This window comes from Vanacampus margaritifer, chromosome 13, assembly GCF_051991255.1.
Source record: "Vanacampus margaritifer isolate UIUO_Vmar chromosome 13, RoL_Vmar_1.0, whole genome shotgun sequence".
In the NCBI taxonomy this organism is placed as follows: domain Eukaryota; kingdom Metazoa; phylum Chordata; class Actinopteri; order Syngnathiformes; family Syngnathidae; genus Vanacampus; species Vanacampus margaritifer.
Window position 1 is genome coordinate 5,611,411 of NC_135444.1, and position 27,114 is coordinate 5,638,524.

Here is a 27,114-nt window from a genome sequence, read left to right on the forward strand (position 1 = left end):
AACTCTTGGTTACTTAACATTTAATTACAAAAAATAAAATAAATACAACCATCAGCTGAAGAGTATAAGGAATTATGCACAAAATTAACATCAGTAAAATACAATTTCAAAAATAAACAAAAACAGCGCAACATAAAGCATATTTCAACATGAATTCTGTTTCTCCCATAAGTACAGCAAATATAGAGCGGGAAAGTCATAATGGATATTTGGAAGTTGGAAGAACAGATGAATAATATACAGGTATAAAGCACAAATATAATATTCATACACATTAGAGTACAAAGGTTTGAAAAATAAAAATATCTGAAATACAAATTATTTGAGTTTACCCCAGCAAAATGAACCACGTGAAAAACAGTGTTACAGTCCAACTGCAATAAACAAAATCTATAGCTATATATTTCTATTCGTACATGAAGTCAGTGCTAGAACATTTTCTAATTAGGATTCTTTATCTCTACGTAAAAAAGACATAACAGGTGTCCAAACACCATTTTGCAGATGTCTTTTGTTTCCAGTGACGTGCCTTATTAAATTGAATATTTAATATTTGAATATTTAAAACAAGATTTATATAGGCTTACTCTTGTCTGATTTTAAGATAAAGAGAGGGGCAAATGAGACAAGGACAAGAGGGGAAAATGTTCACATGCTACTTCATTTTACTACTTAAATCCAAACCAGTTGCACAGTTTGGAAGTTTATGTCGGTAAAGAACACATTAGTGGTGCAGCCAGTTCTGTAGCACAAGACCTGAAAGAGAATTTTGGGAGGTTGGTGAAAAAGTAAATATTTTTTAAACATATCCCCATAAAAAGAAAAAAAGCTACCTCATAGTGCAGGAGTGTGAAAAGTCTTGAAGACTGCAGTGCCGTTGCTGCCTCCGGTTGTTAGAACCTGAAGCTGTACCTGATAAACACTGTCACTTTGGAGACCATGAACTATCACTGCCCTCTGAGACTGAGAGGTAAGAAACAGTTTCAACAATGGAGCAATCAAAAATGGAAATGATGACACGAGTGGCTGCATAAATAATACTTCAGGCTGTATAAACGATACATTATTTATTATTATCTCACCGGTGCAATTGTCTGCGTCTGAGAGATAAGCGTGTCCTCGTGGCCTTTTGCTGCCAAGGTTACAGCTGACTGCAGTGTCCATGTGAATTGGAAGCCATGAACCTCTGCCAGGTCCAGTGCATGTTGAGATACCCTCCAGCGAAACACAGCCAGCAGCGTACCATTAACTTGTTGAAAATTTGCTGTCAGGCGCTCTGGACGCAGTATCACTTTTCTGCCTGCTGGGTGGCGCTCTGACCCAGAAAATATGAAACATTTCATTTCAAAACACTAGACCGCATTTGTTCTTATGCTTTGTGTTGCATCTTACAATCTAATTTCATACATTCAAATGATGATTATGAAAACAACCACTCATAATATGGTGGTACCTTGGGTGCTGCAAGGCAAGGTTTTGCCTCCTTTGACCCTAATGGAGGAGCAAGTTGGGGTAGTCACCCAGGCAACAGCTTCTGACTCAGGATCAGTCTTCATTGCCACAGCTACCCAGTACTTACATGCAAACAGTAGGCCTGTGATGGTGTAATGGGTACCCTGGAGAGAGAAAATACGGCCAGGTTTGTGAGAGAACCCATGATTTAAGTGGCATATTGCTTTCTTTCCCTTGGAAAGCTCTGTGATATTTATTTCATATTGGAATAAAAATCCCTTTCAACAACGTGAACTTGGCAGGTAAGTACATTGGCACTATTAAAGAATGAAATATGTCTGCAGTAAAAACTGTTGATTATCACCATTTTTACTTCAGATGATTAAATAATAATAATAATAATAATACATTTTATTTATATAGCACTTTTCATGCAGAGATGCAACCCAAAGTGTTGAAGAAACAGCAAGTTAAAAAACATAAGACATAAAACAAATACATTAAAATTCAATACGATATAAAATGTAGGACCATAAAGACAAAAGGCAGATTCCCCAGATTTTTTGTGGGAGATCCTTGGAATCTCTAAAAGATCGAGCAGTTGAAGATCGAAGAGCTCTTGGATGGACATATAATAAAAGGCAATCAGTAATATAAGATAGTGCTTGTTTATGTAGTGCTTTATAAATAATTAACTAAAAGAAACCGGTTGCCAGTTCAAGGGGGCAAATGTGAGCACTTTTTTATTGTATTGGTTAAAATCCTGGCTGCCATATTTTTGAATAAACTGTAACTTCTGAGAGACTTTTGAGGCAATTCGTAAAAAAAAAAGGGAAAAAAGAATTACAATAATCCAGTCGGCTCATGATAAAAGCATGAATCAGCATTTCAGCATCATTCTGAGTTACAAATGGCCTAATTTTGGCTATATTCCTAAATTGGTAAAAATTTGTTCTAGCAATTTTGTTAAAGAAGATTAGAGTCTAAAATTACATCTAGGTTTGTCACATGGGTTTTTATTTGCTTAAAAATGTTTAAAAACAACAACATAACATATTGCCTTCTATCCTCTGAGCATACAAATAATATATATTTTTTCCCCCTTGTTTAAAAAAAGTCCTACTCATCAATCATTGACATCTGTGAGACAGTTGAAAAGATTGTTTACAAAAGTGGGGTTGTGAGACAGATATGTATAATTGAATTAAAAAAGAACAGGACCTAGAATGCTTCCCTGCGGAACATCATACAGCAAATGTTTCGGACAAAGTTACCTAAACGGACACAAAATTTTCTTTCTGGCGAGTGAATCCAATCAAGAGCCCTGCGCCAAATAGACGCATCCATGTCTCGAGCTGTTTCAACAAAATATTACATTATAATCAATTATGTCAAAATAACTCAAGTCTAATAAAAAATTGATATTCAACCTTAAATGAAGCAATTTCATAGCTGCATGTTTGATCAATATATAATTTCGCAGTTGCTTTGTTTTGTGAATAAAGGTTGTTTTATCTTGTTATTGAATGCATTCGCACCTCTTAGCGGTGCTATTTCCTTCTTTTTTTCCAGTTGTTTGGTATTTGTCCAGATGACACATTTCAATACAAGCTAAGAAACCTGAGACAGGTATAATGACAAAAGTGAGGTTGGACAAAGTGATGATGGCCAAGAGACATGGTTACACAAACACAGAAGATGGGGGCATTCCACTGGGGGAAAAAAATGAGTTATGGAGTTGAAACCCAATCTGCCACAGATTCACATTCACATATCTAACACTAAAATACCCACTCTGACAACTCATTAATCAGCCAGGAGAATATACCTGCACACTTGCTGTGCCTTCAGTGCTTGTAACATTAGTGCTGCAGGCATGTGGGCGCCACCGCAAAATGTATGGACTGGGGTGACGATTTCTGGCTGCAAGATAACAAAACAAAAGAGACATTGAGCGTTCGTATTGTGAGTGAGTAGGGGCGAGACCTACATGTCAAAATCCTGTTTTTGTGATGGTCAAAAGTGATATGTTATTCATTTTATATCTCCTCTTGCTGTCCAGCTGCCAAAATCTACAGGAGAGATGGGCGTGGAGACACTCACATGTTTTTTTTTTTTCTCGAGCTACATTTTGTTGGATGCTGATTACTTCAGATTGTATCAGAAGAGGAAGCCTGCAAGAGCAACTCAGAGCTCAAATTCCTGCCATGCTACCATCCTTTTGATACAATAAAGAGCCATTTCATTTGCAATGTTCTTTTTTAAACACGAAGGAATTAGTCAAAAAGATCAGTAAAGCAAAAATATTTTGCCATAAAAAAAGGATGCAAACCTTGTTACCTTCCATGTAGTGCACAACCTACAACCTACTGTAGCTCAACCTGAGGTTTTACACACTCTAAAAACATTTGGATCAAATGTAAACCAATTATGGATGAAAAATGGACCGACCCACTTTATGGGTCAATTTGACCCAACTTTGAGTCAAGAAATGGATCTTTTAGCGTGAAACAACTCATAAATATTGGTTAGATCTTTTACTTGGGTCAAAATTTTTTTTGTATAAAACAACCCAGAAAGTTGGGTCAAATTGACCCATAAAGTGGATCGGTTAATTTTTGATACATAATTGGGTTACTTTTGACCCAACTATTTTTAGAGTGCACAACAACAGTAAAAGTATAAGGGCAGGTTTTTAACCCTTTCAGACCCGCATTTTTTCTGCTGGGCAATAAAAAAAAAAATATATATATATATATATATATTTATTTTTTTTACTGATTTTGACTCTTCCCTCATAAGAACAACATGGGGAAAAAAAACATTTGGGGGTTATCTCATGTTCTTATTTGTTATAGTGGACAATGTAACGTGTTTTAAACTTACCAAGCTTATATGTAACATTTTTAACATGAACACAATGCAAATCAACTTACGATTGTGATTGGTTAGCTAGGATCCAATCATGAACCAGAAGTGTTGAAATCATCCAAATTATGCGTTTCTATTGGTTTAGATGCGCAAATATGTCATGTCCACTGCAATCATCTATGCGTCAGAAGGGGTTAAGTTAGGTAAAGATAAGATATATCATTTATGTAAATTTAACTTTTTTTAATGTTATTTATTTATTTATTTTAAGCATATTTGTTTTTTGATTTCATAAAACTAATTTTGGCTTCTTACATTAAAAATTAGGGGCACACAAGAAAGTTGTAACATTACCAGAGCAAAATTGCAGTTCATCAAAGAAAAAAGTTGTAATCTTACATGAATAATTTATGTTTTACTAGGTAGAATACAGTCATAGTACTACAGTCATAAATACATTGCTGCATTAGGATGATGATAGTAGCCAAAGATCTTGTCACGTTACATTTTAGTAGAGATGGGTGAGTACAGATATGAGGTATTTAGTTAAACTCATTTTTCATGTTCTATATAAATTTGTGCTTTATGAACAAATTTGAAAAATATAGAAAAATATATATATTTTTTGAATGCCATTAATGTCATGCAATTTTAAAGAAAATTGCTATATGTATTGGGATATTAGGTCTTTCTTGAACCCTATTATGTTGTGGGTCAAAGAGACCCATTTGAAAGTTAAAATAAAAGGTAAAAGCATTGTTTTGTATACTTACTCAGCATATTCAATGAAAATGATATTCATATGCATTAAAAAAAAAAAAAAATTTGTTAATAAAAAAACAACTCTGAAGCATGAACTGTGAGAGGAACTATTGATTGGAATTGTTACTGATGGAGTTATTCTAAGATTAAATAAACATTGTTTACATTTTTAAAATTTCTGAAACTTTTGGATAATTAAGCTAATGACCCATGCTGTTCCTAAGGGGGGAAAATTGTATCGAAAGAGTGCAAATGAAGTATTGGCTTCGTTAGTTTACAGGATTACAAAAAAAAGACTGTTTCTGATACTTTTGGATAATTACACACGCACCCCAGGTTTAAACGACCCAAGGATAGTGTCCAGAGAAACAAATGTAACACACGGGTTAAAATGAAGTTGTTGTTGTTTTTTTGGTGAACAAGATTACACATACGCGCAAAAAAAAGTTTTCCAGACTATTGGATAATTGAACACACCATCAGGTCAACATTATTGCAATTTCTGAAAAATACACATAACGCACAGATTAAAACAAGTCATGGACACGGACACACGTAACTGACGCGTTTGGATGACTTCTATTTGCATCACAATGGAGAGAAATTATGTTTATGCCATAAAGTCCTCAGTAGTTGTGTGTTTCTATAGCTCAACCCACCATGGCTCGACCTCTTCCAGAACACCTTGACCTGCAGCTGACCGCTATGGTAATGTGGGGCAGCAACCTCCAGGCGAAGGTCACCAGGGAAGACAGGGTCAAGAGGGGATTCAGGGTGAAGAAGAGAAGACGAAAGGGGGAGGTCAGGAGAGGATGAGGAAGAGGATGAGAGGGAAGGAGACAAGGACGATGAGGAAGGCGCCGACGGGAGCTCGTTGGAAAAGTCTTCTTTGGCGCAATCTAATTGAAGGAGATGGGGGGGAAATGTATTAAAAAGTTGACTGACTCATTTGACTTGTAATAAAATTGAATCCACCGAAATAACGGAGAGATGTTGCTTTTCAATGTGCTTCATCAACCACAATACAGTTACATATAATTAGTTCTCAATCAAGTATTGTTCTGATAAACCAACAACACAGCACATTTTGTGATTTTTTGAACATATTATACTGTCACCCTTGCAAAGTAGTGGTGAAAGAGCAAAGCTAGACTTCATTATTGTTCACTCAACGACACTAATTGGTATCATCTGACCTTTCCACCTCATCCACAAATGTCATATACTGTATGCTTACTTTTGAAATATAAAAGCTGACATGTTCCATATGAAATTGCTGCTCCGTGGCTGGATAATTGAGCTGCAGCTGGCATATAAGCCTGGGAGGCGTTGACCAACGGGTCACCTATAAATACCTTTGCTGCCCCAATGACTATTAACCTGCCACTTTCCACGCTCAGTGAGCGAGAAACATGGAGGGAAGCAGAACATGCTGACGAATTCAACTGGAATATCATAAACTCAATTACGGTACTGTATGACTCCGTTTAGAAAAGTGTAATGTGCTGTGAACTTCATAGACGGTGACAATTAATGGCATGGAACACGGTATTAAAATATATCAGCTCAGTCAGGTTGGATTCAGGTTGCATAAAATGGCATACATACAGTAATACTTATTTGTAAATATTATTTAAGATTATAGATTTATATTATTATTACAATTATTCATACAGTACACGTACATGATTATTTTATTCATATTTGTTCTTGTGGCAAATCAGATCATTTCTTTGATGACTCATGTGAGTAGCCATTTAGTGTCATTGGAAAGAGAATTGCTAAGACCACATCTGCCAAGTGTGAAAATGTGAAAGTGAGATGTACTTTTTGATGTATTTTTCCCTCTTAGCACCACCTTGGTAGTAGAATATGAGTTACAAAGCAAAATTCAGCCCTTTTTATCCATCTCAGGGGGCGGCCATTTTGCCACTTGCTGTCGACTGAAGATGACATCACAGTTGCTCAGGGCTCAGGCAACGACCAATCACAGCTCACATGTTTTTTTAAGCTGACCTGTGATTGGTGGTTACCTGAGCCCTGGGCAACTGTGATGGTAAGTTCTGGGCACCATTCATAAACAAATGACACTTTTTGATGTACTTGACGAACCAGGAAGCAGCATGGTAAAATAAGGCGCTCGATGTTTTTCGGCACTTATAGATTGGCCTTGACAAGTATCATTTCAGTTACATTTGTAAATACAGCTTTCTGTATCAAACTAATAGGACATTTTATACCTTTACAAGGTACTGTAGTAAAGACAATGTGGGCTCTCGGGCTCTTCAGTCTCTTCTGACCCCAGTAGGCCACTGACTGTACAGACAGGAAGTAGGAAGTATCAGGGAGAAGACCCTGTAGCCACAGCTCACACTGCACCTATAACACAACATAAAAATGGAAAGATGATAAAAAAAAATGGATTTTCACTATTAAATCTGGTCCAATGTTTTTTCAGGTTCCTGACTGGTGTCCTACGGAAATTATGCCAAAGGTTGGTGGCTTGAAAAACCACCAGTCATTTGCCAATGTTATATTCATCATGCACGCCGCCTTCATATCTTTCAATATGATGTGTTTGTGCCCTCCTGATTGACTGACAGGCGAAACATGTTCTGCATTAGACTGCCATTTGACTGACAGCTCATTACTGACTCTTAGTCAATCAAATCTGTCTGCCTGTGTGGACCTGAACCAACCACAACAAAGAGATGCTTAGACGATAACACATTTGTGTTTGGGTGTGTGTGTTTAAGACAAAATGTCACAGACCTGAGTTAAAAGCAGTGCCTCGGTGGCTAGCAGAGAAAACGAGTATTTCTCATGCAACCAAGATAGACAAAACATATGGCCTGTACAACTGTGTGTTGCATGTGCGTGTATATACGGTATGTGACACTCAAAAAGAAAAGCCTGGATTTCTATTTTAGTGCTTAATGTCAGAGGATATTGTATGAAAGAAACCAATGTATATTCATAACCACTAATTCTGCAGAGGTTTGAGGACGCGTCCTTCAATTTCCTTTTATATGTCAGTTTTAATGCTGCATATCCCACATCTTGCGTAAAATCTGACTTGACATAAAAATTTGTTTCATCATCTTTAGTGATGGGCACTAAAATGACCAGCATATTCTTGCAACCTTTTGTGATGCTCTTGTCTCTTTGTGAGTCTATGAAGCTGCAAGTAAAAAAACACTTGTTAAGAGGCCTCATTTAAATTCCAGGCCTCTCAGCCAAGCAGAACAGAAGACTTGGTTCGAGATAAATGGCTCCAACGGGCTGAGTCTGGGATCGCCATCACTACTTTGGATAGTGAACGCCATATGAGCAAACTTGCATTAAAAGGCTTGAAACCTTCATTTTTATGTTCTTAATTATTTATTTATTTATTTTCTTGAAAAGTGAATGTATCTAAAGCACTGGTAAATTATGCTATTAGATTTAGCATCAAAATATATACAACAGAACCTTCTGACAGAGCTAAAATTCTGATTCATTCACATTTTTCTGGCGAAAACACATAAAAAAAAAGCCACTAAAAACCACAAGTTTGAACGCCTGTTGCACTTCTGCAAATCTCGAAGGAACACGAAATATCTACAAGATTAACTAGACAACAGTGTTTTGCTTTTTGTTTGGCTTCATTTTGTAATATGTAAGAAATAATCTCCCTTTGCATGTTCCCGAATCCCAACTGAATCTACTGTAATAGTTTTCCTCATCAGATATTGTCCAGAAACGTTCATTTCCCACTTTAATATTAGAGCTGTCATATCCTTATGAAAAGGAAGTTAAAAAGAATGTGGTCCATGATGCTGGTAAACTTCCAAGTTTTATTATTTCATTTCAATTGCTTCCATATGGAATAAGAAAATTAATTTGGTAAGGACTCAAACTGTCACGATTGTAAAATGTATTGTAACTGTGTCTTCAATGTAAAAATACCATTTTAACATTCTCAACGTTCATATAAGTATGAAGATACACACTCACACGCACGCACACACGCACATGCACATACACAGACTCACCCACATAAAAAAAAAGTTAAAATAATAATAATAATAATAATAATAATAATAATAATAATAATAATTAAAAATATATATATATATTAAAAAAAAAGAGAGAGCAATGATGATGACATGTCAAATCGGTGAAATTACCGAATGAACAATACTGAGCTCTCCAGAAAAAATAAAAAAATAAATATGAAGACACGTTAAAAGTGACATGTGTGGAGCGCATGCAATTAGAAGCACGCACACTATTTCGCAAGCCTACCAACAATTATCCACCATCTTATTTTTGCAAACATGCATCTCAGTGAGCGATGGTGACTTGGCAGCCAAAGTGAAGCCTGGCGAGCGACCCGAATGACCTAGCAAGCCTGATTTAACTGGAGTAGCTCACAAGAGCTGCCAGCGGCAGTTAGTCGGAAGCAATGGTAGTTATTACAAAAACGGCCAGCACGTGGCAGCAGAGTATAAGAGATCAACCAGGGTAATGTTGCAACAAGCTGTTTCCCCCACTGTTTTAAACTGATTTTTGAATATTGAATAAGCTTAGCTATATATTCTAAAGCTAATTTCTGTAAAACAGAGACAAATACAAATATACTTTTTTCCTAATGAAAGAAGAGTCTCTAATCTTTCTTTTGGTAGGTTCCATGTTTTTATAGCAATAGAACACAATATTATGTGTGCCTTGCAAAATCAGTCAAAATCTAGTAAAACAGCGGGAGCGAAGGGGGTTGCTTCAGTGAAAATGCCTGGGAGTGAATAAGTTTTAAAAAAATGTACGTTGATGTGATAGAATTATTTTTTTTAAAAATTGCATGTTATTGAAATCAATAGTGGGGTTTTAAATTGAATTATTAGTTCACCCCGGGGCTAAACATTACACACTGTCACTGTAAACAGTGTAATAATGCTAGAACTAAGCAAAACTGCTTACACTTCAAAAATGTTTGACAGACACAGTGGAGAAGCAAAACAACAAAATAGACTTGTAGAGTTGATCTGATGTTCATTGAGTTAAATTCTGACAAAATCACATGACGTCACACATGACGATGGTTTGAAGTTTTCTTTGACCTGAGGCACATTTTTCAACAAAATTTTGCTCTTCATTACTTCTAAATGTACAACATTTGGAACTATCAATTTGGAGGTCTTACTGTACTGTGATTCTGGCTATGTGGGCTGCTGTCTGAGTCCTGACTGAACTTCATTTTTTTTGCACTAAAATCATTAAAATTGTGAATTTAAAAAAAGCACCAATCTTTTTGTACCTACAGTGTACACGCTGCACTTTTTTTTAACATACCTTAAGTTAAGAAAACTGACACTTTAACTAATCCATAACTTATAGATAGACAAGTTTCTAATTCAATATGCAATCATTTTGGCCCCTGCATTCACTGCAATTACTGCAGGCTTGGGGAATCCAGGCCCAGAAAGTAAAAACCCAGACATAGACTGGCTTTAGTCCACAGGTGCTTCTACTCAATTGGCACACAAGCTCATCTTCCCCTGTTGAATAGAAGCACCTATGGCTAAAGCCAAACTGTTTCAGGGTTTTTACTTCCGGATCTGGATTCCCCAACCCTGATGACTTGTATGTCATACATACTTTCCTAGCTGTTGCGACTAACTCTATAGTGACTGGCTGGCACACAATGCAACATTTCCTTGTGCTAATCTGAGTTCAATGCAATGCCCAAAAAAAATACAGCAGAAAAGTACAATTTTTCTGGGTACAGCTAATCTATGTGGTTGAGTTATGTCAGTGCTTTAGCGTCAGACCAACATGTTTTCTTAGCCCGATGATAATTGCTTGTCTGACTGAAAACAACTGTATTTTAAACATACAGTATGCACAAACATTCAAAGTACATAAAAAAAAAAGTCAGAAAATATGTAAGTCTTGAACCCTACATACATCAAGCTTTTAATTTGATATTGGAATAGCTCAGTGGACGCCCTCATTCTCTTCTTCATATCTGAAATTATTATGTATGGTATGTATCTATAATATCTTTAATTATGCCGCATTCTATTATACCTTAAACATATTAGCATAAAAACTTTCAGGCTTTACAACAAAACCGAAATGTGCATGAAAAATCTCTCAGACAGGCCTTCGATTCTTTCAAATGTTATACACGGTCCTAGAGTCATGCTCTTTTTCAAGTATTTTTCATGAACAAACAAACAGATTTAAAGTAATCGGATTACCACTACTTCCTCTGCCCCTCCCGTCTATCACTGCATTGCCTAATCAGTGTGACGTTTCATTAGGAAACATTTCCTTACCCCCTGAGTCACTCTGCTGTTGCTCCTTTTTTTGCTCTCCTGGTGTGCATGTGGCTGTGTAAACTGGGTGCGCATGTTGTTATGTAATTCATGTGTGTTTGCACGCTGTGGGTGGGTGTGCTTTTGTGTCCTATGTCGAGACATCCAGGTGACTCTGTAGTTGTGGACTGGCAAGTCTAGATCCTGAGGGGGGTCCCAGTGTATTAAGACAGCCACAGTGATCCTATTTCCCCCTGACCTATGGAGAGAGGTCAAGATGTCAAAACACACCAAACATAAAAGTCAAACCAACCTTCCCTTTCCCTTTCTTTGGGGTTGTGTTTTGTGTCTCCGTTGCTGTTTTTCTGTTGTGGTTCTGAATAGTGTACTTGTCTGTGCATTTTTATTCTATGGTGTTTGCTTGATTGGTATGTTAGTGGTTTGGAGTATAGTGGTTGTGTGGCTATGGCCTGTTTTTGTTGATCAAAAATAAAGTTGGAAAAAAATTCAAGTAATTGATGTTGCAGAGAAATCGCTCTTTGTCAACCAATTTCATTGCACCATTTGTAACTTTTTTGACCTTTCTGTCACCGTATGGGCAGTGGCAGCTCAAAATGTTTACTAGCTTATTTTCAAGGGACAATACAGTATAAAGAGAGTCAAATTAGATTTGAAAAGATACTTATCAACAGCACCAGCAAAGAAAATCTACGTATTTGATTATTAGGGGTGCAACGGTACAGGTAGCCTACGCTGTACGGTCTGTACCTCGGTTTTTGCCATGGTTTCGGTTCGGTTTTGGTATGTGATTTGTGCGTAAAGAGAACTATTATTTTCCCTCAAAATTCTCTTTATTTTGCTTGTCGGCAAAAATTACATTGTGCAACGACAGTTTTAACACTACACAGTAGTAACAAATATGTATACAAAATAACATAATAATAATAAACTTATTTAATCCCAGCCATTTTCACTGAAGCAACCCCCTTCGCTCCCGGCTTTTTAACTGGATTTTGACTAATTTTGCAAGGCCCACAGAATATTGTGTTCTATTGCTATAAAAACATGGAACCTACCAAAAGAAAGATTAGAGTATCTTCTTTCATTAGGGAAAAAAAATCTGTTTCTTTTTTTTTTTCCTCAATTAGCATTAGAATATAGCTAAGTTTCATCATTATTCACAAATCTGTTTGTGAATTAGTGGGAAAAACATCTTGTTTCAACTTGGCCCTGGTTGATTTCTTATACTCTGCTGTCACCTGCCGACCATTTTTGTACTAACTACAATTGCTTCATGCATTCTCTTCAGTTCAGGGGCTGCATCAAAGTCTTCTGTATGCTTAAGTATAAAAAAAAAACTTTAAAAAAAAAACTTAAAAAAAAAAACTTTTAAAAAACAACAACTTAAAAGTACGTCATTGGGAGCATGGTAATATTAAAAATAGAACGTATTATGTTTTGGGGAACAGAATAATAATAATAATAATAATAATAATAATAATTATTATTATTATTATTATAATTATAATAATAGATAAAAATTGTGTACATCAGGGACGTTAACTTTAACCCATTTTGACTAGGAGCGAATTGCCGCGTTTCTGCCTTTGGGGCCGGGAGGGCGGATGTGTCATTTGTTTTGTCTTGTTCTCGGTCTCTTGACCGATGGGGTGCATCGGAGTGTGCACGACGTGGGGGTGCCGTAGACCTCGTGGCCTTTTCTGGAGTTTTGTTCAGGCGTTTATGGCTGGCGCGGATTTGCGGGAGTTGTGGGGTGGATGGCGGTGATAGAAAGCGCGCTGGGTGCTTCGAGCAAGTCGTACCGGTTGAAGGCTCAGCGCACCGTCTGTCACCGTCATTTGTTCCATTGCTCCCACGGGTCTGCGTCGCCTTCATGTGTATGTTCTGATGCATTTGATCGGCTGGGGGACCGAGGGTTGGTGGGGGCAGGGCAGGGTGACGTGTCTTCTTTCCCAGCTTTGGGGGTGGAGTGGCGCTGCTGCGCTCCTGGCTTGCTCAGTGGTGAAACGCTGTGATGCGCTCCCGGTCCAAATGGGTTAATGTACGAGACATGTTTCAAGCAACATTTAATGACAGTTTCCGTTCGCTGTTTTCACTCCCTTGATGTTGTATTCGATAACAAAGCCGAAAGTATTCCACACTGCTTCTTCAAACTTTGATCTGTCAACTTTGCTGCTTGCGCTTGCAATTTTGTTTTTCCGCTTCTGTGTGAGGGGGTGAGTGGGCGTAACCGCAACAGTGAATCGACATTAGCTCGTTTACAGTGCCCTATAAAGTGTCAATACAAAATTTGTTGCAGAACCAAAAACCCGCGGTCCATAAGGGTGTATTGTCCCGTGCAGGGCGGACCAAATAGTTTGGTAAAAGACAGAGAACCGTTGCATCCCTAATGATTATGTTTGCTCAATACCTTTCTGTGAAGTGAGATCCTGCTTGTGAAGTCGTCCCAACCAGAGTTTGGTTGCTCACTCGAATATTTTTGGGAGGTTCTGGAGGTGACGGATCTGCAGCAAGAGAGAAAGGCATTCAAGCAAAATATCTACATTTCACTTCGGACTTTAGTCACATGGAATGGCCATGCAACTAGTCAGACAATATGTTGAACATTAACAAACACTACATAACGATTAGTAGTATAATAATAAAATAAAAGCTTCACCATACCTACACTTCAGCCCCTGCCATGACCCTGAACAGGTTAAGCTAATTTCCTCTTGGTCTCATTGGAGTCGACTCGGCCAATTAGATTAATAGCATCAAAGGTGCATGAGACTGGAGAAGCATGACAATAACGGTTTCAGTAGCTACCGCAACGTAGACTGAAGACATCCACTGCAAGTCTACGTTTGCCTCTAAGAACAAATCATGAGTTTGTGGCTCTTTCAACACAGAGCCTGTGTCTCATTAGTACCTCATACCCCATGCTTTATTTGATTACAACTACAAAAGGTAGCTGATTAGAACTACATCCCCCATGGCAGGCCTCCGACTGGCCAAAGGCTTTGCCTGGTTGGCCTTTATGCTTCGGCCAAAGTTTAATATTAGAATTGATGGACTTGCTCTGTTTCTGTGTGCACGCATACCCAATGTTAAGCTGTTTCTTGAAGGCCTTTGTTTATTTTGTTCTCCCTCAGCCAGATGAATTTCAGTCCAGTATTTTACGAGACGAAGACATCAGGATGAGTTCTGCAATCCACATTCTCTTGTGATTACCAAAGACAAGCGGCACAGTCGACCGGTGAGGTCACGCTGAAGACCCAAAACACAGGAGGAACCTGTTTGACATCTGTGAGCTTCCTGATTTGTAACCCCTGACCCCTAGACCCTGACTAATCAGTCCAATGAACTAGAAACACACGACTCTGACTGCTATCAGATGGTATTTGGAATGTCAATGTGTGTCTTTAACCTTTAACCCAGAACCCCAATTCAACACACGCACACACATGTGCACAAAATTTGTATGAAGCTGACAGATCGACAGTCAAGAGATATCATCGTCAGCCAAGGGAAACAGCTGAAGTACCATCCTTGCTCTGAGTAAATGTTCAAATAAAATATAATAGGCTGTGTAATATATATTTGTGAATTAGAACACACATGTGATTAGAGCACATTAAGAAACTTTTTAGGGGTATTCCCGTTGCGCTTAAAACAACCAGATTCTTACCACTGTCTCCAGTCATTATTGCTAAGGAGACTCTCATGAATGGAGGACAGATGTGAGAGTGGTATCAATATTGAAATTTGAGTCTCCGCAAAAAAGCAAATAAAATATTTTCCCGAACATGCTGACTATTCCTTGAACGGGCCAAAGCGAACTGCAAGGAGAATTTCATGCAGGAATTGCGATTTAGTTTTTACAATGTGGTTGACAATTATACTTCAGAGTAAGTATCAACAGATAAGACCTAAAGAAGACCAGTTACCCTGAAGTCAAATGCAGACATGCTTCAGCTAATATAGCACAACACATAAAAGGCCATATAAAATTGGACTGGATAAATATTTTATGTACAGTCTACTATTAATGTGTGTATGTTGTGGGCTCCCAAATCGTTTAAACATCCTTTACTTTTTTGTCTACACTGTAAAAAAAAAAAAAAAAACTTGTTAAAAAACAATAACATGCATTTCCGGCAGCTGGGGCACCCAAAAAATTGTTGAAACAACAGAAATGTATTCTTACTTACGTCTCATAAAAATATTTTTTACCCCCACATAATTAAAATACAGTTTGCAGTTGTAATTTCAGCAAGATTTTGCCTTATTTTCAGTTTTTAATGTTTAATTAGAAGCATGCTCACATTTTAAAACAATTAAATGACCTAGAAATATAGTGGGTAAATGTTGTATTACGAATAGTAATGCTTAAAATTACAGATATGTGCAGTTATAAGTTGTTTTTAATTATCTGATTTTATGGAAAGAGGTTTTATAATAATGTGTGTTTGATGTAATATAACAGTATATGACACATAAAATAATGTGATTCATCTTTCAAAACATGTTGAAAAAAACTAGATATTGGGTTTAAAATTGCAACAGTTTACTGTTATGGTAATTCATTTATATAGCATTTTTCCACCTTACGAGGCTCTCAAACTGCTTTAAGTTTACTCATTCCCCTTCTGATGACTCAAGGATACTTCAACATGATGACAAATACTGGCGGCCGTGGCTCAAGGTGGTGATTTGTTTGATCCCCGCTCTCCCCAAGTCAAGTGTTGTTGTGTCCTTGGGCAAGGCACACACACACATTGCCTCCAGTGCTGCTCACACTGGTGTGGTAAGGTGCGAATGTTTGGTGGTGGTTGGGGGGGCCGTGGGCGCACACTGGCAGCCACGCTTTTGTCAGCCTGCCCCAGGGCAGCTGTAGCTACTTAAGTAGCTTACTGCTACTGCAGTGTGAATGTGTGAGTGCATGAATAATGTATTCATTCCATTGTAAAGCGTCTTTCAGGGTATAGAAAAGTGCTATATAAATCTGATGCATTATTATTATTATTATTATTACTTAGTTGGTAGTGCTGATGCCCCAAACAGAGGCAGCATCCGAAAGTCCAATTCCTTGCTTTGCATATTATTGACCCTTTCAAGCTTTCTCCTTTCCCTATATCTCATTAGATGTCCTTTCAAAATAAATGCTAATACAATGTCAATGAATGTTACCATCTAAGACATTACAGTAATTGTAGTTATTTTCAATTTCCAAAAAAACCAAAAAAAAAACCATGATCAATTAACAAATAATTTGTTGTATATATTTTTACTATTTAATTTGTCCTTAATTTTAAGTTTGTCCCTCATAGATTTAAATTAGCATTTAACAGTTTATTCCCTTAAATAAAAGACAAATATTTGTGAAATTAAGATTCATTTATGAACTAATTTTAACATGAAAAATATTTATTTTCTAATGCTTTATTTTTTTTAGGGGGAGTGGCAAAAATATTGTGTTTTCACAGTTACAGTGATTTGATGTTATTTTACATTCAGTATATAAGATAAAAATAAATAAATGACATTTTAAAAAATATAGGACACATCTGTAGAATAAAATAAAATAAACATCAAAATTCTGTTATTTTTTTTTATTTTTATTTTTTAACAGTGTAGTATTGAGAGAGAAGCAGCAAAGAGACAAAATGTTCCTCAGTCCCTGACTTGTCCTGACAGGTATAATATCAATGATGCACTGGCACAAATGCAAGAGTGCAAGATGTGTTGCTCAGTGTCTCAGGAGACAACATTGACATTCACTGTCAGGTGAGTCAAGCACAGCTCAAAGCTCTATGTGTTAAATACTTGAGTGTCTCCGGTGTGCTCATCTGACCTTTACTGGAGATGTGGTGCTTGCTTGGTGTAGTGAAGCCCCTGCTGCCTTGACTGTTTACTGCCGCCACTCTGAACTGATACCAACGCTGAGATCTCAGATCTGACAGTAGCGTGTCCTCAAAAAGGGTCTAAAAATACAAACACATCAAATATATGAACAATGGCATGCAAGGTTCCGCGTCCGTGCATGGTCCTCTCTCTGTAACATTTACATTTGACACTGAAATCTTTGCAATTGATCTGGACACATAGCGAAAATATGTACCATATTTATTGTTAGTCATCTGCTCAAAACCATTTGAAATCCTACGTTGTCAACACATGATTCATCAAACCAAAGTGATGTCTGTCATCACATGTCTCCAATACAAAGAAAATGGGGGAGGAGTGGGATAAATTGGAAGTACAGTATGTTATTTTAATGACAGTTGCGGCAGCACATGGAAATACTACTCATAATAAAAGGGTCATCACATTTCTACAAAAACCTTTTCTCAGTGGTTGCAAGGCAACCTACGCTTAACAGCACATGCAAGAGAACACAGATAAAAATGAAAATGATAGTGTGATATGTGATTTGGATTAGTGATGATGATGGCAATATAAATTATATGTTGTTAACAAACAAAGGTAATAATATTGACCCACCCATATATTTAAATGTTTGGTTAAGCGGGCAGGTGAGCGAAAGCCTATCCCAACTGATTTTGGCCAGGAGCAGGGATGCAATCACCAATCATAGACCAGGGGTATCCAAACTATGGCCTAGGGGCAATTTGCGGCCCACTATCCATTTTTGGTGACCCACATCATATAATAAAGATAATGTTTGACACAGCCCAAAAGGCTATTTTAAAATAGGTTGGGAGTAGGCAGTATCAAAAGCTGTATTCGGGGGAGGGAGTTTAGTTGTGGGACGCCCAATGACATTTACTACCAAATTAACTGGTTTAAATAAATTTAATATACAAAGATGCAAATAAACTATTTACAGTTGTTTCACTGTACAGTTAATTGTTCTAAATCTTGTCTATTCAGGGTGTAATTCTACTCTTGACCACTAGAAAATAGCACACAACGTACTCTGAGAATTTGAAAGAAGAAGAAGAAGAAGAAGAAAAAGAACCGGAAAAAAAGATAAAAAACCCAGAAGTCGTCCACACAGCCTAGTTTTTATTGAAAACTATGCTTTTATTGAAAACTAACTATACTATTTTTTTCTGTTTTAAAAAAAAACTGAAAAAAGAATAATAATTACTTAAATCAGACATGAGCTGTTAAAATTGTATACAGTATATGCTGTAATTACTTTGGATGTATCGGTATGAGTGTAGTGAAAATTGTATGTGAGTATAAGGATATGATTTATAAATGTATTATGGTGTATGCCTATGAATTTCTTGAACATGTGTTGCTGGCTGTGCGTATGTTAAAGTGCACTTGTACATATGACTAGGTTTATACATTTTCTTTTGTTGAAATACATTAACCTTATCATTTTATCAACATCAAACGAATAAAGGGTAGGACTAGATACGTTTTTAACGTCCCCTTTTGAAAATATAAACTCTTTTCTGTCTTCCTATTCTTGTTTTTCTTTTTTACTTCAACTTATATTTTATACTTTGTTGTTGTGTTTTCTTTATGTTTATATCTTCAATAAAACCATAAACCAAACCAATGTTGTCCTCTCTAGTCCTGCTTTTTAATGCTACACAAATCAATAATAGTAAGTTCATTTTATAACGTACATCTTTGGCCATGATTATTTATGGCTATATAATGCGAGATGATAAGTTAAGTATGTAAGTTTGGGGGGGAGCATTGTTTGGTACCTTGTTCAATATTTTTGTTATTCTTGATTTATGTGAAGGAAAATGTAAAAGTAAAGTGAAATGAAGACAGGAAATAGTTTTTTTTTTTTTTACAGAATTGTCAAAGTTTTGGGTCAAATTGTTGCAGATTCACGTTGTGTACAATAGCTGACTTAGTGACACTAAAGCACACACGCATAGACACGAGCCGTCATCTATTTAAGTCCATAATGAATGTTCAGTCATTCAGAGTCTGTCGGTGGAACGGCTGTGGCTACCAGTGGTTCCTTTTTAAGCTCTGCTTATTTACCTAACCTCACACAGGCACACACACATGCGGATACACAGTACACACACACTCACACATACATTCACACGAACAGTTTACCCTGGCAAAGAGTCAGACAGGCTGGGGAAAAGGTTTGGACAGTGAGGCAGTAGAATGATGAGGTGGAAACTGTCTATCATCCACAGAGTGAATTATGAGGTAAAGATATGTTGAGGTTGTTAAACTGTTAAAAGGCAAATCCTTTGCCAATATCAAATCCTCAAAGGCTGGCTTGGGATGAAAAAAAATGAGTCTGGCGGTTATTTACCATGGCAACAGTGATCCATGGGGACGCACTATCTTCACTGGGGTGAATGCCCGTGTTCCAGCGTGACTGCAGCACGTAAACGACCGGCTCTATACTGACATTGAACTTCGACAGCCACATCACTTTTACCCGACCCAGTGGATCTTCCACAAAGCTCATATCTCTGCGGGGTTTCAGAGGAACGCCTGCAGGAGAAAGAGAACACTTTAACTAGAAAAGTTTTAGTCTTAAACATTTGTTGACATACCATATATTTTTTACATGACATTACATTACATCCAGAAAAAAATGATATAAAAAAAGATACACCTGACTGTGATAAAAGCATCTGAACATATTCAAATTAGTACTGTCAAGCAATTCAACATTTTTAACTAATTAATCACATAATTTTCCATAATTAATCACGATTAATCACATTTTTCTATTTCTGCTTGTACTTTTTTCTACAAAGCATGTAACATATGTTTAAAGCTTATAACAGATCTAAAATCCTGGAATTAATGTAAATCATTCACACAGAAAGTATATTTAGAATCAAGGACTGTTTGAATTTGGCTTTGTAAAGTGCGCAAACTACTTGAGATATCGCCAAACAGCAAGTCAAATTATTTATATTCTGTGTTCATCTTCATGCCTGTGGCTAAGTCTGGCTGCAAGTTATAGGCCGTAACAGGAAGTAAATAAAGCTCACATAACTGAGTTAAAACAATTTTTTTAATGCATTAAACATGTTTAATTAATCTCCAAATTTAACACTAACTCATTTTGACAGCCCTAACTGAAAAATTAAAAGCATTACAATAAATTTTGTTTACAAGATGTTCTATGTGCCTCCACTATTCTAAACAGGCTATTCTTATTAATATTCCATTTGTGGAATAGTTTTTATCCATCTCAGGGGGCGGCCATTTTGCCTTGTTCTGCCACTTGCTGTCAGCTGACATCACAGAGCATAAGGGCTCAGCTTGCGAACATCACATGACTAAACCCAGACACAGGTGAGCCATATTGATTATCACCTGAGCCGTGAGTAGCATCACAGCCCTGAGCCCTGAGTAACTTTACATGACCAAACCCAGAAACAGGTGAGCCAGGATTGTTTGTTTGTTAATTTTTTCCTTTCTGACACATTATTACAGGTTACATCGATCACATAATATCATTTGCAACATTGACATCCGAAAGAAGGGCTGACGGGTAGAAGCTATGGCTTATTAGTAACCCGTCCTCATCGATTCTTACTATACGCATCAGTCATATACATTGATTATGATAGTCATTGATTCATATCGTTATCAATCCCAGACTTAAGTCTGCACACTCCTCGCTCAATTCATCTTGAGTAATGTCTGTGTGTAAGTTGCAGCTAGTACCAATCATTTGGAATTGGTAAAACGCTTCCTGGACGCCACCAACAGGCCCACCAAACCAGGCAAGCAGCCAAAGCGAGCGCATGCTCGTTCACCAATAGCGTCTTCGCTGACCTTGGATCAGCTGTATTTAATCTGGATATCTGTAACTATCACATCGTTGATTCGAAGATTCTGTTCCAAATCATCTACATTTTGTTCCAAGGTGACAATGCGTCAATCTTCTACTTGTTTCTCTTTCTTCAACTGCTGAATTTCCTGCAGAAGTGGCTCGATGCTCTTTTTCGCTTCAAGTATTTCGGTGACCAGGAGCAAGTACAGATGCGTCCTTCCGCGACATATGCGTCCTTGTTTCCATTCATTCATTGATCGTTACCTGAGCCCTGAGTAACTGTGATGTCATTTTCAGGCAAAAGCAAGTGGCAAAATGGCCACCGTTGAGATGGATGAAAGTGGTTTGGATTTGATGTTTAGACTTGTGGGGGAGCATAAATTATAATATTGTAAAGATGTTTTTTATTTACTTCCCCTTTAAACTATCTAATAATTTGTATTAAAAGGAAGTCAACCTTAAACATTTTTTGCAAATAATATGTTATATGTGACCTCACTAGTCGAAAAATGACATTCTTAGTAATATTACATTTGTGGAATATGAGTTATGAAGCAAAATCCAGCCATTTTTATCCATCTCAGGGGGCGGCCATTTTGCTACTTGCTGTCGACTGGAGATGACATCACAGTTGTTCAGGGCTCAGGCAAGGACCAATCACAGCTCACCTGTTTTCTGAATCTCAACTGTGATTGGTTGTTACCTGAGACCTGAGCAACTGTGATGTCATTTTCACTCAACAGCAAGTGGCAAAGTGGCCGCCTTCTGATACTGATAAAAGCTGCTCGATTTTGCTGTTTAACTCATATTCCGCTAAATCAAAATATTAACCAAAATACCGTATTTAGACTATTGGTGCTGCTTAGAACATATTATTGTCAAGAAAAACAATTGGGTTGACTTCCCCTTTAATAGTTTTAATCACCAAACATAGCGGGGCAGGAGCAGGAAAATCAATTAGGTGGGGGTCACCTTTGTAAAGATTGGCTGGTGTTTGGCATGTGTATCCGCATCCATTGAAGCAACACTTCCTTGGGGGAGGACAATGTCGGTCTAGCGAGCAGCTTTCCACACAAGCGGCCGCAAAACCGGTCGCACGTTGAGATGGAGGGCAGTCACCCTGTCTGGATGACCTCAGTGATGTCAGAAACTCGCGGCTGGTCACACACTCTGTCTGCTTCTGTTGAAAGCACGAGAGACAGAGGTTTTTACTCTAACAAAAATACAAAAACACTAATTCTCTATAACTCAAGTACACACAAAACACAAATATGAGTAGGCACCCTCTAACCTCACAGGACTTCAGAGAAAGCATCTTCTTGTTTTCCCAAAACTCTTTACATGGCTGAAGGCACTTGATGTGAAAAAACAAGTAAAAAGAAAACAAATTAGAATTTTCACTTTTATTTCACAAACGCGTGGAATTTTCATGAAGGGTGGAGAGTAATATGTGCTGCTTTCAGCAGTCCCATAATAAAAAGTTATGAACAAGAAGTAAGAGAAGATAAAAGAGATCATATTTTTCTAGCGCTCATACAACACACAAAAGGTTGACAGAGCTAGTGAATGATGGCTCTTTGCAAATCACAACCAGGCAGCATATGAAAACTGAGGTTTTGGCCCCAACGCCCCTAGCCCCCACTCCCCCACCCCGTTTCTTTGTCTGTCCGTCCGTCTCCCTCAGCTACCCGGTGTTTCTGGCTTTAATTATTTCTCCATGTCATTGATTTAAGGAGAACAAACAGAACAAAAAGCCATAAAAAGTCCAATTTAAACATCTAAACGGTCACTTCTCGATGTAAATGGCTTTTCCAACAACTTCAGCTGTTTTAAATAAGGTTATTTTTCAAGTGACAACTGCACACCATTAGGGTTCATCATTGTTACAGTTGAGCAGTGGATTAGTACAATGTTAAAATTAGGCTACACGTAGCATCAACAAAGCTAGTGGAAAGCATATGTGCGACTAGTGGGATATAAGTGTGGGCCTCAGCAAGAAACCCTGATAAATGCTTAACAATAGGTTCATTTGGTTTAATACATGAGAGAATATTTGGTTCCATTAAAAATATACAAATATTTCTTTGTGACTTTGAAAAGAGTGGGTTGAGGTTGTCATCCAAAGTTTATCGTTACAATAGACGATAAACATGAGGATATAATAAAAAGTTAAATGGGTGTCAATTTCTCTCCTTGTGCCCACTTTTTTAAAACACATCATAATGTGTTTCTTACATTCAAAATAAAGAATCAGCAGAACTATCAGAAATGTGTCTTATTTGAACAACATTTACCGCGATTTATTCTGATCTAGCCATTTAGGTGCAAAGATGCACAATTATGGACATAAAATTGAGCAATATGATATTGTACTGTACATACAAACAACTAAACACTACAATGAAACTGTAAATGACTCAAAATGTTTTTGTTTTTGTTTTTTACTTTTTTTGTTAATAGGTTAAAAAATATATATATCACATAACAATACATTTCCAACCATGTGCTTCAAAATTGTTTTGATACACCAATGGGAATCTTCTGCTTGATCAGGGGCTGGGAATAAAGAGTAACTCCCACAGACACAATCCAAATAACTCTTATTTTATTTTCATTTGTAAAGGTCAGTTGTTCCAATATGTTGGTCAATTGTATTCATGTACTTCTATGCCTAATGATTAAAACACTCCAGAAGGGCTGCAACTATCGAGTGTGTATATATACATATATATATATATCCTGCCTATATGAGGCACTCGATTAGAGGCTAGCTGCTAGCCACTAGCCGCTAACAAATGGGAACATGCATTGCATTCGTAATTAAATTTTTGTTTTTGTGTGTGTGTGTCCTTAATTAGCGATTGAACATAATTTCAGGATTTCATGTGTTGATGTTGGTTGCAACCTATTACCGTATGATGGAGCAAATTATTGTTCAAACTAACTAATCAAACTAATTCAAACTGGGCTCCGAATATCCACGTTCTCATGTCAGCCGCCACGCACTGCTCCGAACCACTTCAAAATATGCGTACCAAGCCACTGATATTGTGTATTACTGTATTTGGGAAGATAGCAGAAGACAATTGGCGATAATCTCATAAACACTACACAAATACACAATTGAATGCAACCAAACAATGGAAGTGTGTCTTCAAAGATGTATAACGTTCATGTGACAATGTGCTACACTACAGTATAGCATACTTCACTTGATATGTGTGTAACATATACACACAAATAGATGCATCCAAACCCACTGCCACTTTGAACAGAGTGCAGACATGTTTTGATTTTTTTCATTCGGCCCCTTTTGTCCTTCACGCCCCCACTACTCATTCCCTGTGCCTTCTTTGTTCTTTTTGTTTCCTGTCTTCACCCAATCTTTCGATTTTTCCCCTCTTCCTCTCTTCGCTTTCATCATCTAATTCCCATAATCTCTCTACTTCTATTACAGTCTCTAATGCTTAACCTCCTTCTCTTTCCTTTGAGACTAAAACCTCAAAACCCACAGAGATTTTTGATTGGGCCCAAACTAGTTCAGGAGTTGGATTTGGATTAAATGGCTTGTAATATTAAAACAATTGTTTTTTAAGGCTTTAGAGTCGACTCATCTGGATCGTAACTAATCTGGAATTTTCAAAATGAAATGTTGCATAAGTATGTGATTCAATTAAAAAACAGCACACATCTGTAGTTTAAGGTCAAAAGCTTAGTTTCCTACTCTTGGTTTCAGTACTTGAGACGCTGAGACCTTCAGCACAATGCTGAGCATGTTAACAATCATATGAACAAAACATGTACAACTTAAAAAAAATAAATTGTGCACCTTAATTAATGTGTCTAGGTCTGGTCCATAAGGTACACCACAATTTAGAGTCGACTCATCTGGATCGTAACTAATCTGGAATTTTCAAAATGAAATGTTGCATAAGTATGTGATTCAATTAAAAAAACAGCACACATCTGTAGTTTAAGGTCAAAAGCTTAGTTTCCTACTCTTGGTTTCAGTACTTGAGACGCTGAGACCTTCAGCACAATGCTGAGTATGTTAACAATCATATGAACAAAACATGCACAACTTAAAAAAAATAAATTGTGCACCTTAATTAATGTGTCTAGGTCTGGTCCATAAGGTACACCACAATTTAGAGTCTAGAGTAGAAGGTGACACAGGAGTGGATTTTCACTCCTGTCCCATCCCATTCCTGGTCTCCCAAAGAAAAAATCCCGTCTTGTCCCAGCCCCAGACCATAGTACCATTGTTTCATTCTGCACCATTAGCCCTACAAAAAAGTAAATCTCATGTTGGTCTAATAATAACTAATCCATACATACCATTCTTAACTTGTCTACCAGCTGCAGTCGAAGTAACTTTAAGGCTGGAACTAGAAACATAAATGTCATTTCAATATGATATTTGCCTTTCCTCAACCAAAGTTTTATTTCTGTCCTTATTTATACCCAGGCGAAGGGGGAAAATGACTCTAATTGCCTTGCACTGATGCATTTTGTTTGCTGTGATATGTTTCTCGTTGTGACCCCGAGGGTGTTGTACCGCCTGGCGGAAGATACGTATGCTAGGTGCCAGCTCAGCGGTCTGCAACAGAGCCACGTGTACTGTAGCTCTTTCATCCTTGTGCTGTGGCTCTCTTCGGGAAATAATGAGTACTTAATCAAAATGTGTTTTTATTTTAGCTCACTAGTTCTTCAAATGCAATTATACAATTTGAAGATTATGGTGAGCTTGAAGCGCTAAAGGCACAGTGTGTAGAATTGAGTGCTCTCTAGTGGTGAACTAATAGAATGCAAACGACCTTAGTTCAAAGCGCACTACGGTGCCTCAAAAAGACCACACTTTGCAAGCCTACTATGCTACCAATTACTACGTTCATGAATTTTTCTCTTTCGGGTATCCGTAGTAGAAAGAAGGCGGAGAAACATGTTAGCCTCCTAACAAGAGCAGCTAGTGAGACCAAAGCAAAGGGAGACAAGCGGCGGAAGCGTGAATCAAGGGACTTGACGACAACCACCTGCAGGCCCCAGCTGTGGAAGGTAAGAGACAGTCGACCCGACACTAGCTGCACGCACCACCAGAGGCTAAATACGTTTGCGAAGTTCTTCTGCTTAGTGTAACTGTCTGACGCGACCTATGTAAAAATTCTCCACAAACTTCAACTGCTCCAAAACTCAGCCGCTCACGTCATCACACACGCCCTCCATAAACCACATCACACCTGTCCTCCAACAACTCCAATGGCTCCCCATAACAAACCGCATCCTATCTAAAATCCTGCTCCTCACATTCAAAGTCATCCACGACCTCGCCACTCCATACCTGACAGACCTTATCCAGATTGCCACAACTGCCCACTCTCTCCGTTCCTCCTCCTCTCTCCTGTTCACTGTCCCGCCCACCCGCCTAGTCACCATGGAGAGCAGAGCCTTCAGTCGCTCTGCTCCCCAGCTCTGGAACACTCTCCCCGCTGACCTCCGTAACATAGACTCGCTTAACACATTTCAAATCCATTCTCAGAACTGTTGAGACAAGCCTACTCACTCTGTCCATAACGACATTGACTTTTCTTTTTTTCTAATTTTGTTTTATCTTATGTTGTTCTTAACATTGTATTTGTATGTTTTTAAATGTTATTGTAAGGTGATCTCAAGTGTCCAGAAAGACGCCTATAAATAAAATGCGTTATTATTATTATTAACTCTTTGACCGCCAAAAACATCAATTGACGTTAAGGACACGCCCACTGTATACCACCAATAGCGTCAATTGACATCAACTACGTTTTTTCCCTAAATGGGCAGTGCAACGTCTTGCGCAGTGCTGGTTTGAAAATGGGGTTGGGAAAATCCCAAAACACCCACTAACTATGACCAGCAGATGGCATTGTATCTCTTTTCAATGGGCTCCCGGGTGTCAAATTACATGAAAACATGGCGGATCTTAGGAAATCGAACGTT

The 27,114-nt window shown here is 37.6% G+C and overlaps 1 protein-coding gene across 3 annotated transcripts in view; it reads right to left on the reverse strand.

The window, feature by feature from the left end:
• Positions 1–5: 5 nt before the first annotated feature.
• anos1b (anosmin 1b) overlaps positions 6–27,114 on the reverse strand; it is a 48,872-nt gene continuing 21,763 nt past the window's right edge. For 2 of the 3 annotated variants that reach the window (XM_077584364.1, XM_077584366.1), the window contains 13 exons: positions 22,430–22,492; positions 22,111–22,318; positions 19,654–19,838; positions 17,242–17,371; positions 13,816–13,909; positions 11,406–11,643; positions 7,326–7,464; positions 5,745–5,984; positions 3,281–3,375; positions 1,454–1,616; positions 1,083–1,315; positions 834–963; positions 6–756 (listed from right to left, as the gene is read on the reverse strand). In XM_077584364.1, coding sequence (XP_077440490.1) covers positions 835–963; positions 1,083–1,315; positions 1,454–1,616; positions 3,281–3,375; positions 5,745–5,984; positions 7,326–7,464; positions 11,406–11,643; positions 13,816–13,909; positions 17,242–17,371; positions 19,654–19,838; positions 22,111–22,318; positions 22,430–22,492 — 1,917 coding nt within the window. In that variant the 3' untranslated portion in view covers positions 6–756; position 834. The remainder of the gene's footprint in view (positions 757–833; positions 964–1,082; positions 1,316–1,453; positions 1,617–3,280; positions 3,376–5,744; positions 5,985–7,325; positions 7,465–11,405; positions 11,644–13,815; positions 13,910–17,241; positions 17,372–19,653; positions 19,839–22,110; positions 22,319–22,429; positions 22,493–27,114) is intronic. The other variant, XM_077584365.1, reaches the window with a different exon arrangement.